The following is a 15,400-nucleotide window of genomic DNA, read 5'->3' on the forward strand; positions in this document are numbered from 1 at the left end:
AAAGAAAAGCTTGAACAGGGAGCTTGCCTGTTCCCAGAGAGATGTTACTGGCCCTAGTTCAAGACAGAATTAAATATTTTCATAAACTGACAAAACCAACTGTGCCAATCTGAGAAATTCATTGCTACCTTGAGGATTAACATGTGACACAGTCATAAAAAACTATTATTTTATTATCAAATAATGATCAAGTACTTGGGAAATTACGATGAACACCATCGTAGTTCAAAATAGACACAACAGTAATTCTCTCGGGCAAAGTCTTACTTGCTTTGTCCCATAGGACAAAGAGTCTCTGAGAAAGGATGCCTTCCACCTCACCAACTGTCAAACGGCTTCTCTCATGTGTGATCGGCCTCAGAACACTTACCAGATGCAATCTGTCAGTCAAAATGTGGTACTTTCCTAATTTTGATTGGGGAAAATTGAACGAAGCACTGGACTTTGACTCCAGGAAAAAGCAAACTAGGGCGATTTCTAAAGAATCATTAGTGAACAGAGGGCGGCAGAGGAGCTGATTCAATGATCGCTTTATCTTAGGCCATTGGATACTGTCTCTCTACCCTGCTTTTGCCAAGCTCATAGTTCAAAGTCTCTCAGTGCTTAGAAGCATCACCAAGAAAGTGCGCCGCTAGGTGGCTGCCAAATCTTGGACTACATTTCCCAGAGGGCTTTGCTCCCGGGCGTTTGCAGTTGAATCGGGGTGTGTCTAGGAAAGAGAAGCCATAGTCGGCCAGCCAATTTGGAGCATCAACTCCACTGTGCTACAGCAGTGCTGAGATGGTTGCGATCCTGCTGCTCCTCTGTCTTCCCTTCATCTTCTGCCTGGCCACACCAAGAATCAGGTCTGTGCGAATGTTTTGCTTTTTCTTGCCATGTCTTCTTGAGAGAACAAGAATCCCCACTGGAGCTGATCCTTTTTTTTTTTTTCCCTTTTGAGTTGAGAGAGAGAGAGAGAGAGAGAGAGAGAGAGAGAGAGAGAGAGAGAGAGAGAGAGAGAGAGAGAGAGAGAGAGAGAGAGAGAGAGGAGAGAGAGAGAGAGGAGAGAGAGAGAGAGAGGAGAGAGAGAGAGAGAGAGAGAGAGAGAGAGAGAGAGACTGACTGACTGACTGACTGACTGACTGACTAGGAAAACTCCCTAAGGAGTCCTTTAGATAGCATGGCGAGACGCCAGACCCCAGGTGGTAGTATAAGGGCTCCCGGTCCCCAGCATCCTGCTTTGCTCCTTCTGACCTACCTTTCCTCTAGTGCCACCTGCTTCTGGCTCAGGGGAAGCCCGAGAGCATGGCGGGCTTCAGACCCTAACATGGGGGTACAGCCCTCAAGGGTATTTCCTCCACTCCCAAGCTTAGAACTAGCCTTTGTCTAGCTACTGGCTTTCAGTCCTTGAGGTATTACAAAGGCTTGAACTTTTTGATCTCTGAACCCGCCCCAAATTTTATCTGTAATCTCACTGCATGCTCTCTTTGCTGTTGTTCACTCCTCCGTGCAGATGTTAGAGGAGAGATTTGAAAGGGGAGATTGTTTTCTTTTCCCTTCGGAGTGTGAGTGTGTTTGCCTGAGTTAGAATCCTAGGGACCAGGAGAAGAAGGAACGAGTGAAAGAGGGCAAAAATGGTCTCTTGACCGGGTGTCAGGTCAGCCCAAGCTGGCCATATACCGCCAGAGAATCAGCCAAGGGCTGGCTATACTAGGGACAGCCCACTGATTGGTTCTGAGTAAGTCACCAGGAGTGACGGTGGAACAATAATAAACGCCCCCTTCTTTCTGGCAGCATGGCCATAGTTCCTATTGGATCTGAGACTGTGCACGATAAAACTGTAATTTCTTACCATAGTAAATGGTTTATTAAGACCGGCTTCCCTCTCTTTTTTACTTTTCCTTCTCTCCTTGGTGGCCTCCTTCCATTTTGGCGTTTTCCTTCTCTGAATACTCATTGCTCCCACATGTAGGAGGCACACATGGGCCTTGTACTCAGATGAAAACACAGATTGCTGTCTACCACCAGATCTTCATCTCCACATAGAATCTGAACAAAGACTTGAACCAGAATTTTGTCCAGCGAGATGTTTCTGAGAACATTACGCTCTAAGGACTTTAATATCCCCGTTGGAGTGTTTGGGAGTCCTGCCAGAGCTGGGCTTTCATAGTTGACTACATCTTTTGTTTATGCTGATTACAGAGAAAGAACCAAGTACAGGTCCCCAGGATTTGTCAGTGTTGAAGCTCTGTGAGAGACAGAGCCAGGGACCCTGATCCCTGAGCAGAGAAATTCAGTTGACACCATCAGTTAGTTTGCCTAAAGCCGTAGCTTCAGTGGCTGCTCACAATTAACAAGTTCAATGAAAAAGGTTGAAATGCTCTTTCAAAACATACTCTTAGTCAACAGATGCTTTTAATCCAAAGACTGAGAGAAAAAGAAAAAAATCTGAGGGTCGTGTTTGTGCTTTGTCATGCAGAAAGGCTGCAGAGCATACAGCATAGGAACAAGAACTCCAATTAGACAACAAGATACAAATGCTCACTCTGTGTCACTCTGTTCTGTTGTCATTATTATTCTATTATTAATGTGACACCTTAGTAATCAGACCCGGGGCTTTGCACATGCCAGGTACATACTTTTACCCCAAGCTAAATCCCTAACCTTTGTCCCATGTTTTTAAGGCATGTACTACCACACTGACCATGTTTATTTTTATTTTATATGCATTGGTGTTTTGCCTGCATGTATGTCTGAGTGAGTGTGCTGGGTCCCCTGGAAACTGGAATTACAGATGGCTGTGAGCCACCATGTCTGTGCTGGGAATTGAACGTGTCTCCTCTGGAAGGGCAGTCAGTGCTCTTAAACACTGAGCCATCTCTCCAGCCCCTGTTCCATTCTTTCTTTCTTTCTTTTTTTTTTTTCCTGAGACAGGGATTCTCTGTGACTTTGGAGGCTGTCCTGGAACAAGCTCTTGTAGACCAGGCTGGTCTTGAACTCACAGAGACCCGCCTGCCTCTGCCTCCCAAGTGCTGGGATTAAAGGTGTGCACCACCAATGTCCAGCTGCCCTGTCCCATTCTTAAGTGGTATTTTTTAAATGTGTGAATGTGTTATCTTTTTCTTATTTTTAACCTAGATTCATAAGCTTATGATTTCTACTCTTTGAATTGGATTAGCCATTCTCAAGATTATAAAATGCCATTTGTCACAGATTGGCATGCAAAGATCAGTTTTCTTCTGCTTGGCTGAGTCTTGTGATTTCTTAAGCCAAAAATGCCTGATAGGTAACTCAAACTGAAATTAGGGTGCCTGACCAATCATTTACTCACCCAGGTCTTCTGCTTTAGGGAGCAGATACAACTTTGTCTGTTTGTTTTAGGTTTTTGAGACAGCATCTCTCTACATCACCCTGGTTGTTCTGGAACTCACTATCTAGAACAGGCTGGCCTCAAATTCATAGATATCCCTCTGCCTCCCAAGGATCAAAGACATATGTCACCCTGCCCTGCCAGATCTAACTTTAAAATGCTATCACGTTTTTGTCCTTAAACAAGAACATAAAGTTTTTGTTTGTTTTCCTTTTTGAGACAGTTGCTTAGTTGCCCAGGCTGGCCTTGGACTCGATTCGTCTATCTTCTAAGTGGTAAGATTATACCTAGCTTAAGAGCAGAAGGCCATTTTCTTTCTTTTTCATTTTTTAACATTTATTTATTGTGTGTATATATTTATTGTATATTGGGATGGTTGCATATGTGTGTACCATGGCGTACATGTAGAGGTCAGAGGATGGCTTCCAGGAGTCAACTCTCATTTTCCATCATGTGGGTCCTGAATATTGAACTGATGTCGACAGGCTTGGAGGCAAGCATGTTTACCTGCTAAGGTATCTTGCTGGCCTTGTCACTTTTCAACTTAAGCTTATAAAAGAATAACACTGAAGAAATGAAAGCAAACTCAGCCTTGGCATTGGAAGGCAGTCAGAGTTGCAGGAGCCCTCAGCAGGAATGGATAATGAAGAACAGATATGGTTTTTTCTGTGTCTCTAGGAAAATGCTGTCTTGTGGGATGTGTACATCTAATGTCCAGCTTCCTGGGAAGGTAGCCATAGTCACCGGCGCTAACACAGGCATTGGGAAGGAGACTGCTAAAGACCTGGCCCAAAGAGGCAAGTGTACCTGCTCTCAACTCTCTCCTGCCGATGTTTTGCCCCTCACAGTGATGATCATGTTCATTGTTTCTTCCCAGATTTGGAATGTCAGAACAGAACACCCCAAGCACTTCTTTTAATTTCCTACTATAGTCTGAGTCTACTGTGACACTCTACTTATAATAGGCACTTAACAAAAAACTTAAAAAACAGCACATGTCATTTCAATTTTTTTTTCTTGTGCATGTGCTTCCGATACTACTGTTGCGAAGTAAAGGATAAAAATTCCTGTCTTGTAAGACATCTGGAACATTCAGCATCTGTTCAGCCTCTCAACACCACTTGGAAATAGAATTATGATTTTTTTCCTTCATTTGGTTGACAGGAGCCCGTGTGTATTTAGCTTGCCGGGATGTGCAGAAAGGGGAACTGGTGGCTAGCGAGATCCAAGCCACCACAGGGAACAATCAGGTCTTGGTAAGGAAACTGGACCTAGCTGATACCAAGTCTATTCGAGCCTTTGCCAAAGACTTCTTAGCTGGTAAGTGGAGACAAAGACTAAATATATTAATGACCATTGCAACATAATTTTATTTATGTCATTATGTCAATATATTATGATCAAAGGACATCTTCAGGATGCAAAACCAAAGAGAGAACCTGTCTTAGTTACTTTTCTGTTGCCATGATGAGACATCATGACTAAGGCAATTTATAAAAGTTCACAGTTCCAGAAGGCTACGGGCTACGACCATCATAGCAAGGGACATGTAGCAGGTAGGCAGGCATGGTGCTGGAGCAATAGCTGAGAGATCACATCCTGATCTGTAACCACAAGGCAGAAATAGCTAATTGGGAATGATATGGGCTTTTGAAACCTCAAAACCCCAGTAACATACCTTCTCTAACAAGACCACACCTCCTAATCCTTCCCAAAGAGTTCTACCAACTAGAGATGAAGTATTCATGTATATGAGCCTATGGGGGCCATTCTCATTCAAGCCACCACAGAGCCCAAAACCCACAACAGTGAGCAAGAGCCACAGTCAAAACTGTAGCAAGAACATCAGAACTCAATATGGGCTGGGCTTGGTAGGGTCTGTCATAAACATCCATGCTGGGACAGGAAAGTGATGAGGCCTCAGGCCTTCTAAAGCTGGAGTTCTATAAAAGGTTGAGATCCATGGAGAGTTATTTGGTCCATGGTATAAGTACTAAAAAGACAAACAAATTCCTGGCCCCACCTCAGGGCCATAATAAAGCAGCTTACCCTTACTTGGTATATTGGATACTTTTCTCTTGCTGTGATAAGATACCATGACCAAGTCAACTTATAAAAGAAAGCATTTAATTGGGTTTATAGTTCCAGAAGGTTAGAGTCCATGATGGCAGAGCAAAGGCATGGCAGCAAAGGCAATGGAGAGCTCACATCTTGAACTGCAAGCAGGACACAGAGGATGTCCTGGGAATGGCCTGGGTCTTTTGAAACCTCAGCACCTGTTCCCAGTGACATGTTTCCCCCAGCACGGCCACACTATCTAATTATCTTCAAAAATCTATCAATTGGGGACCAAGTATTCAAATTCCCAAGATTTATGGGGGCATCTCACTCAAACATACACTTAGGATCTGCATAGATGAAGGGAGATGGTGACCTGCAAGAAATTAGAATCCAAGCTGTATCAGGAAGTCATTCTACTAAGTGTTGTAGCATCTTCATTTAAAAACCTGTGGGACCAGGAAGATGGCTCAGCAGGTAAAGGTGCTTGCTGCCAAACCTGATGACTAGAGTTCAATCTTTAGGATCCACATAGTGGAAGGAGAGAGCTAACTCTCACAAGTTGTCCTCTGACCTGCACACATACTCCATGTCATGTTTCCTCTCTCTCTTTCTCTCTCACAATAATAAACACAATGACATTTTTTTAGAAAGCTGTGGTGTTTCACCAAAAGTAGACCCAAGAGTACTGTTCTGGTATGCCCCACCCCCATCACCCAGGGATCTAGACTTAAGGAAAACAACTTCCACTTGTAGGAGTTTACAGTCATGAATTACAAATCATACAAGCAAATGAACCTACAAGAGAGAGATGGCAGGTTTCTTTGGGCTCAAATCCTAGATGTATGTGAGTGCTTATGAGGCATCCTTTCCCTGTTGGCTTCTATGTCTTTCCATTCAGCTTGGGATGTCTTTCTGCTGGGACAGGTGGATGGAACACTTCCCCAAGACAAGGAGTAAGGAGCTTTTGGAGAGCCTGAACATACAAAATGGAATTTTGCCCTGTAAAAGTGTGTGAGATCAGCCCTAGTTTTACAACAACAAAACAAAACAAAACAAAACAAAAGGAGTCACTGAAAGGGAATATGGGTGAATGAAGTCTTGCATTCCTGCTTTCATACTCCCTCCTTGGCGGCCTAGGCCTGGGTTGTGAGGTCGATTTCTGAGACGTGAAAGCCATGGCTGTTTTCTCTTCCTGCAGAGGAAAAGCACCTCCACATCCTAATCAACAATGCAGGAGTGATGATGTGCCCCTACTCCAAGACTGCAGATGGCTTTGAGATGCACATTGGAGTCAACCACTTGGGTGAGAAGTCTGTCCTCAGTCCAAAGCCAGAAGGAACCTAAAACTCTCTTGGGAAATTCGGGGGTCAGACTGAACCCCCTCTGTGGCATCACTGGGGCTCAGGACATGCATAATAAATAGTTGAGAAGTGCCTGAAAGCTGAGGGCTAACCAACCCTGAGGCCTGCTTCAAGTTCTGCCTACTACACACACGTCTGTGTGGGTGTATGCTATATTTATCTGTGTGTCTGCAGAAGCTGAAACAAAGCATCAGATCCCCTAGAGCTGGAGTTACAGGTGATTGTGATCCTCCACATATGGGAGCTGGGAACCAGACTCTTTACTTCTGGAAGAGCAGCAAGCACTCTTAACTACTGAGCCATCTTTCCAAGTCCTCTCTCTACTTTTTAAATCTGTAATTCAGATCTGGCTTCTGTTGGGGGTATATTTGAATATCTTGATTAGATTGGGGGATGTGTTGCTTATCTTTATGGTCAGCATCAGGTAGAGGCCATGGGCTGCTCATGGTCATTTGTTGTACACACAAGGTCTTGTTATGCAGCCCAGACTACCTTCCACAACTCCCCGAGATCTTTCTGCCTCAGCCTCCAGTGTGTGTGCCATTGTCTGTTCTCAGAGAGTGGTCCATCCAGCTCTGTTGAAATGAAACAGGACTCATGGCCTTAGCACAGACCTGCCTCGTATAAGGGTGTCTCGTGTCTTTGACTGTTTCTATTCCCTTAAATCCCCTGTGATGCTGTGCTCTAATTTATAATGAAAAGTCGAAGTGCTGGGCCTGGCTCCTGAGCACCCACCTCACCTAACACGGCTGCTGTCACAGCTGCCTCCAGAGCTGAGCTCTGCTTGCCATTGTGCGTCCTAACCCATCACAGGCACGGAACAACTCTGATAGCCTACTTTCTCTCAACAGGTCACTTCCTCTTGACCCATTTGCTGCTAGGAAAACTGAGGGACTCGGCCCCATCAAGGGTGGTCAATGTGTCCTCCTTGGCACATCATCTGGGAAGGATCCACTTCCATAACCTGCAAGGGGAGAAGTTCTACAGTGCAGGTCTTGCCTATTGTCACAGCAAGTTAGCCAACATTCTCTTCACTCAGGAACTGGCCAGGAGGCTGAAAGGTGAGCTTGGGAGGAGAGAGCAGTATGAGAGGCAGGAGTCAATGGGAAATAGTGAAAAGGCACAGAATGGGAACTGTTTTCCAGAGCCCATCACCTGGACAGGAGCCGCTTCCATGAGTCTAACTCGGTATGGTTTTATAAGTAGCCCCACATTGACTGCTGGAGGTGGCTGGCTGGCGACAGGGAAATTCTGACTTTCAATCTGAAGACTTGGCCCCACTGCTTACTGCTGTATGACCTACAGCAAGTTACTGACATTTCCCAGATTTTGTTCCTCCTAGGTATAGTGAGGACTGCTTCATGGGTCACTGTCACAATCCATTCAGTCCTCACAAGCAAGTCAGGGTTTTTTCACTTCTAAGTGATAAGTGAAATGGAACTTAATAGCAGACATTAGTATGAAACATGTCCTGGGATTGGTGGACTGGGGTGTGGGGGTGGGGGTGGGGTGGGGGCATCTCTCTAATAATAAATGTCAAATAAGGGGCTGAAGAGATGATTAGCAGTTCAGAGCACTTGTTGCTCTTGTAAAGGACCCAGAATCAGTTCTCTGCAGCCATGTGTTGGCTCAACCATCCACACAGTTCTAGTTCCCGGAGATCAGATACCTTCTTCTGACCTCCTTGCGGAACAGACACACATGTGATATACACGCAGGCAAAACACTCATAAGGATAAAATAATTTTTTAAAAATAAAAGGGAAAATATGCTTGAGAAGGGGAATTTGTAGTCACAAGTAATCAGAGGTAGTTATCATTGTCTGCTGTGCATTTTTTTAAAAAAAAGATTTATTTATTTATTTATTTATTTATTTATTTATTTATTTATTTATTTATTATGTATGTCTGAAGAGGGCACCAGATCTCACTACAGATGGCCGTGAGCCACCATATGGTTGCTGGGAATTGAACTCAGGACCTCTGGAAAAGCAGCCGGTGTTCCTGACCACTGAACCATCTCTCCAGCCCCTGCTGTGCATCTCTAATAGAAAGAAAGGGAATCTAGGGTGGGCAGTGCTAAGGAGCTGAGTCAGACAGAATTCAAGCTTAAGGAATCAGGAGCTAGAGCTCCACTGTGAAAGCAGTAATCAAACCACATGGACAGACAGCCGCAAAGTCGCAAGATGAGAGGAAGGAAGCAGTTGGTCAGCTCCGTCCCGATGCTGATTCTGTGCCTAGGGCAAGGCATCCTTTATTAGCTCAGGATGGATAAGGAGAAGTGATAGTAAGAACTACTAAGGGCTGTTAGGAAGTTAAGATGGCCCAGAGGTAGAGACATACATCCAGTGTGAGTTAGGCAAAAACAGAGTATACATTGAGGGAACCCTAGCAGTTGTGATGATTATGCAGACAACAGTGCTATAATACAGGATCCATCATCCATCCATCCCACAGACTTGCATCCCATGTCCTAGTTAGGGTTTGGAGATGAAGTACAGGTTCAGGTACTTTCTTGATTTGGCTTACATCTAAAGAGGAAGAGAGAATTTAATAAGTGTTTGCTTAACCAACACATGTAAAGGCACTCTAGTTGTGTGTGGATAATATTCATTGTAAAAAAGTTTAAATAATTTAGAGGTACACTAAAGACAAAAAGCTTCCATTCATGCCCCATCCTTCAAATTACCACTGTCAGCAGCTGCCAGTCATTTTCCCATGCATTTGCTTGTGTGTGTGTGTGTGTGTGTGTGTGTGTGTGTGTGTGTGTGTGTGTGTATCATACATGAGGAACTACAATTCTAACAGGATTTCAGTAGTCTTTCCATGTAATGAATACAGATTTACCCCCATTCAAAGGAGCAGTTTGGGGTGTAGATTTATAAATGTAAGCATACGGCAGTTAAAGAGCACTTGCTCCAAGTTCAGTGCCTGTCTAATAACTCCAGCACGAGGGGATCTTTTGGCCTCTTCATGCACCCATACACATGGCCTACACACAGAGAAACACATATATACACAAAATAAAATTGAAATAATTTTTTTTTTAAAGTGTGAGCATCAGCTAAGCAGTGGTGGTGCATGCCTTTAATCCCAGCACTCAGGAGTCAGGCCAGTCTCTTGAGTTTGAGGCTAAGCCTGGTCTACAGATTAAGTTCCAGGATAGCCGGAGCCACACAGAAAAGCCCTATCTCAAAAAACAAAAACAAACAAAGCATGAACATCATAAAATTGTAAGATCAGAGTTTAGAGAGCCATGGGAATTCTGAGGTTTGGTGTTTGGGTAGAAAGTGATGACCTAGGACATCTAGAACCAAGTTAAAACGTCTATAGAGTTAAGAACATTAGGAGAGGAGGAGGTCATGGAAGCCTAAGAGGGGGTTTGAGGATGCCAACAATGTAAAGAGCTGCTCTGAGGTTGGGTCCTGACTCTGTTTAGAAGAGCAGAGAAAAGACTCTCTGGACCCTGGCTCCTGAATCTGTACAACGTGCATAAATCACAATGAGTATTGCGTGTGATGTCACCGGAAGCATGGACTTTGTCTATGGGGGTCATATGTGTCTTCACATGCCTTGCTTTGGCTAGTTGGTAACATCAAGTCTTATCTTCCTTCTTGACATGACACCTGTCTGTATCAGGCTCTGGAGTGACAACATATTCTGTCCACCCTGGCACAGTCCATTCTGATTTGATTCGGCACTCGTCATTTATGAAATGGCTGTGGCAACTTTTCTTCCTTTTCATCAAGACCCCTCAACAGGGAGCTCAGACGAGCCTGTACTGTGCCTTAACAGAAGGTCTTGAGACCCTAAGTGGCAGTCACTTCAGGTATGAATGTATCTGTCTTTGAAAATGAGTTGTTATTGCTGAAGGGAAAAACTTGGGTTTGTCTGATATAGTACATGCTTTTGTATAAAGTGTGTTTCCCAGAGCTGGAAACATGGCTGCTCTTTCAGAGGTCCTGGGTTCCGTTCTCAGTACCTAGTCACAAATGTCCCTAACTCTAGTTCCCAGGAATCCGACACTCTCTTCTGGCCAACAGGGGCACCAGGCATACAGGCAGATAAACACTCATACATATAAAATAAAAATAACAATAAATTTTAAAACTTTAAGTACATTTTCTAAAATAGCTTTTGTCCTTTAACTCTAAGATTTTTCTTTTAATAGGAGAATTGGCCTGTTTGAATTTTTGTAGTACCTGCTAGGTTTGATTTTATTTTTATACCATCTTTTATAGTAATGATACTGTTTTCTCTCTGTTTCTGTTCTCTCTCTCACTCTTCCCCTCTCTCATGTCAATCCTGTTTTCTTCCTTTTTTGGACCCTAACCTCTGTTTTGTTTTTAATCTATATTTCTCTATTATCTTCAAGATTGAAATAGTACCAAAAGATTCCCTTCTGTTTTGTTTTATTATTTTATTTTTATTATTTTCTCTGTGCTGGGATGGATGCCTGCCCTGCAGTTATGGCAAGGTAAAGAAGGCAAATGAATACCTTTCTGTGGCTTAACTATGTCCCTAACACAACAGTGTTGAGAATCAGAACCATCAAGATTGGTATTATTGCCATTATTTCAGAGTTGGTTTGGTATTGGGAAAGTGGCTCCCTCTCACTCTCACTTCTATGCTTTTTGTTCTTCTCTCCATCTCTCCCTCCCCAGCTTCCCTTGTGACAGGACTTCAAGCATACCAGGCAGTGCTCAACCACTGAGCTAGGTCCCCGACCTTCTTCACTCATGTAACAATGCCTTCTGCAGCCACTGTGTGCAGCAGGACCTTAGCTCCCACACACTGTCCAAGGCCTTGAAGGGTAGACCTTGCAGCCTCATTTGAAGTAGATGGAGTCATCCAAGTGTCAGGGAGGCACTGATCACACTGTATAACAGACAAAGCATTCTGATTAGAGATAGTATAGGGAGACGGTAGAAATATTTTCTTGGGGGAAAGACTGGAGAATAGGTTGGATTTGGTAGCATATGCCTATAATACCAGCACAAATTCCATTCTTAACCCTCAATTCAAATGCCTGTTTCCCTTCCAGCGATTGCCACTTGGCATGGGTCTCTAGCCAAGGTCGTAATGAGACAGTAGCCAGGCGGCTGTGGGATGTCAGCTGTGACCTACTGGGCCTCCCTCTGGATTGGTAAGTAGTGGTTTGGACTCAAAAGAAGATTGGATGAGATGATGATTGTCCTTCAAAGTGGCCAAAACCTTGAGCACAAAGAGCAGAACTTGGAGCCTTGCCTGCTTGGTATCTATCCAGTTAAATCTCAGTACATTGCCGGGTGCCTCTAAACACCTTAAGTTTGTACCAACTTACTTTGTTCCTGCTCCTGCCAACATTTCTAGTGGTTTCATGGACTAGATAGAGGACCTTCATATGACCTCTGCAGCTCCTGTTTTCCTTTGGAAAGCTATTCCTAGGGAAATGGAAACCCTAGGATTGGTGCATTGCAATGTGGATTAGATGTAGCTCCTCCCAACCAACAAAGCTTTCCTTGAAGAGCTCCATTGCAACCTCAGTTGAACCCCAGAAGTCCAGTGACCTGGCTCAAGAGCAGGCCTTTGTGGCCCCAACATCTGAATACTTAGAGGAAAGTCTTCACTAAATCTGTCAGTCTGAAGTGTTTACTACTGAAACACTTTCCCATGTCCAGACCACAGATGAGCTTCCTTCTCTATGAAGTTTGTGGAATTTGAAGGGCAGAAATAAAAATAAAGCTAAACTGTCATTTTCCTGTTTCTCAGCGCAGTGAGGAAGGTAATGGTTATGAGAAGCTGGGTCACTTGGCTTCAGTTACTGACCCACGGAGGCCTCTTCTTTTTGTGTCCTTGTTTCTCCTAGGTAATGAGAAAAGGTCTTTTTATTGTCGCTGTGTTGCTCTCTGAGCATCTTCTTGTGTATTCATGCAGTTGGGAGTGTTTCCACAAAATTCACGGCAGCCACAAAGGAAAAGTCCTAAATCAGACTGTAGTTTAGACACATGACCGGGGTGAAGCAAACCCACATGGAGTCTTTGATATTCATGAGTATTGGCTGTAAGGAGAGGGAGACACTGCACAGGTGTAATTGGTCACCAAGAAGCAGAGACGCAGCAAAGAGAGGGAGACACTGTACACCTGTAATTGTCACCGAGGAGCACAGATGCAGCAGGGAAGAAGTTTTTAAAAAGAAAAATCCTAGGAGGTAATACATGATAGGAAGGGATCAGTTAAGAATCACAAAAACAAAAACAAAACCCGAAAAACAGTAATAGACAGCTATAGAAAACCACACCATTGAACTCTGTGTGTGTGTGTGTGTGTGTGTGTGTGTGTGTGTGTGTGTGTGTGTGTGTGCGCGTGTTGAAAAAGTCCAAAGCACAAGAGTGAAAAACTAACAAGTCTTTATTTAGAAAATTTATCCTAAGGACTGACACTGGTAATTACAGTCAATTTCATAATCTTTCAGAGCACTTCCTTATATTAACAATGTTAAGATGCCAATTGGGGGAGGGGGCAGTGTTGGGATGACTTGGCACTGGCTGCTGTTCCAGAGGATCCTCGTTCAAGTCCTAGGACCTACATGGCAGCTCACAACCATCTGTAACCTCAGTCCTAGAGGATCCAACACCCTTGTCTACCTCCATAGGCACTGCATGCCATGCACAGAGGCACATGCAGGCATTCACACACACATCATTTTGTTAAAAAAAGATGTCAATTTCAGGAATGGAGGTGAGTGCTTTCCAGGTATGTGTGAGGCAAAAGAAAGCAGAGATAGCTTCAACTGACTAAGGTTCTGTGCTTCATTTGGAGAGCTTTTATCAGCAAAAGGAGCCAGGAATTCTTCATGTCCCATCACTTGTTTGGAGGATGTTATTCTAAGAGAGATTGTCATTTTCTTGGGCTGACAATTACATTTTAACCTGAATAGGTAAGACTGATGGGACGGCAATCTTAAACTTCTAATATTTGTAAATTAATAATTTTGATGGGCTTGTTTTGATCATTAAACTATATACTTAAGGTGAGTTTATGGGGGAAATTGGAAAACTTTTGATAATGCAGTGAATAACTGAATTATATTTTACTTAATTTATATTCAATTGTCAATGGAAATAAAGGTTGTTTTTAATCATTATGTTTTTAGTTTCAGATTATAACTGTATGAATGAAACAAAAGTTTAATTGTTGTTTAAAGAAAACACTTCCTGTAGTTTTGCAGCTATTTCCCTTCTAACAGACGATGTGCCCAAAAAATCAATCACTATAGTACAACTGCCATCCACATGCGTAATTTGGGTTGTGATCATCAGACCCATCATCAAATCAACTATTTCCTTCTTACCTTTTATGCCACTGTCCAAAAGTCACTTTCCAGGGCTCTTATTCATGCCAGGCTCTCCTTATTTGTACCTCTTTATTTCTGTGACAGAGAAATATAAGGCTTGGAGCTGATGAGACAGAACCGTTATTAGGATCATACAACTCTTACATGCATGACAGACAGCTCACAACCACCTGCAACTCCAGCTCCAGGTGTTCCAAAACCCTCTCTGGATTCCACAGCCAGTACACTTGCACTCATACATGTATACACACACTTAAATATAATTATTTTAATTTAATTTTTGAGGCAGGATTTCTATGTATAGCCCTGCTGTCCTGGAACTCTGTAGACCAGGCTGGCCTTGAACTCAGTGATCCATCAGCCTCTGCCTCCCAAGTGCTGGGGTTAAAAGCATGTGACACCACTCCTGGCCCATCTTTTAACTTTGTAAGAAAAAGAAATATAAGACTTTGCACCACCACTAACAACCCTAGACTTTGTCATCTCTGCACAATGCATGTTACATTTTATTTATTGAGTTCAATGGTCAATGAGTTCAAACTAGTAAAACCCAGGGCTTCAAAGACAAAAAAAAAAAAAAAAAAAAACCAACACCAAAACATTCCCCCAGGAACCTGCTCCCCTACACACCTTGGAAAATGGAATGTGGGACTTTGATTAAATCTATCTATCTATCTATCTATCTATCTATCTATCTATCTATCTATCTCCATGTTTAAATACTGAGCTCTCTCACCCAAACTTTTGAAGAGCAGGCTTTTTGTGCAAACCATACACAGAAAGGACTTCATGATTGTTGACATATTTCACTTAACGGCAGATTAGATGTGGTAAGACCGGTTTGCCTTCCACACCAGATCATAAATTACCCAAGGGCAGAGACAAAATCTATTTTGTTCAACATATGACTCGGTCTTTGCATAATGTCTATGCTTAAACCTGTTGTGAGAACCCAGGGCAGCCTAATGAACTACACTGGCGAAGCCCCTAGAAGCCCAGTTTCCTCTTCTGAAAGCATGTGACACTTAAGCCCCCCCAATATCAGTGTTTTACCATTAGAGGGCAGGCAGGACTCTGCTCACCTATCTATCAAGGGTTAAGAGTAAACATTTAATCGAATCAGAGAGCTGAACGAACTGCGATGACAGATAGGTTGATGGAGGCTCCTATGCTCTCCCAGTCTCTGCGCAACAGGGCTGACCTTCCACGCCCCTGCACAGCCGCGACCCATCTGCCCAACTCCCTCACTTAACTACAATTCCCAGCATGCACCGCAGGCCCGGTGTGCCCGGAT

The 15,400-nt window shown here is 43.5% G+C and overlaps 1 protein-coding gene and 2 long non-coding RNA genes across 3 annotated transcripts; 1 reads left to right on the forward strand and 2 right to left on the reverse strand.

Annotated features, from left to right (window-relative positions):
- Positions 1 to 689: 689 nt before the first annotated feature.
- Positions 690 to 13,893, forward strand: Rdh11 (retinol dehydrogenase 11). Its single transcript, XM_027418373.2, has 7 exons — positions 690 to 845; positions 4,028 to 4,146; positions 4,514 to 4,669; positions 6,609 to 6,713; positions 7,623 to 7,832; positions 10,410 to 10,599; positions 11,815 to 13,893. The coding sequence occupies exons 1-7, from the start codon at positions 781 to 783 to the stop codon at positions 11,918 to 11,920; spliced, it is 951 nt and encodes a 316-aa protein (XP_027274174.1). The 5' UTR covers positions 690 to 780; the 3' UTR covers positions 11,921 to 13,893.
- On the reverse strand, positions 4,700 to 6,611 carry LOC118238826. Its single transcript, XR_004770046.1, has 2 exons — positions 6,210 to 6,611; positions 4,700 to 4,953 (listed from the first exon to the last, which is right to left on the reverse strand). It is a non-coding gene; the product is annotated as an uncharacterized LOC118238826 (long non-coding RNA).
- LOC103161572 lies at positions 8,988 to 15,344 on the reverse strand. The gene is made up of 4 exons (XR_003485942.2): positions 15,189 to 15,344; positions 14,104 to 14,181; positions 11,464 to 11,648; positions 8,988 to 9,301 (listed from the first exon to the last, which is right to left on the reverse strand). It is a non-coding gene; the product is annotated as an uncharacterized LOC103161572 (long non-coding RNA).
- Between the last annotated feature and the right edge of the window lie 56 nt (positions 15,345 to 15,400).

The sequence above is a fragment of the Cricetulus griseus genome, chromosome 5 (assembly GCF_003668045.3).
Source record: "Cricetulus griseus strain 17A/GY chromosome 5, alternate assembly CriGri-PICRH-1.0, whole genome shotgun sequence".
Taxonomy (NCBI): domain Eukaryota; kingdom Metazoa; phylum Chordata; class Mammalia; order Rodentia; family Cricetidae; genus Cricetulus; species Cricetulus griseus.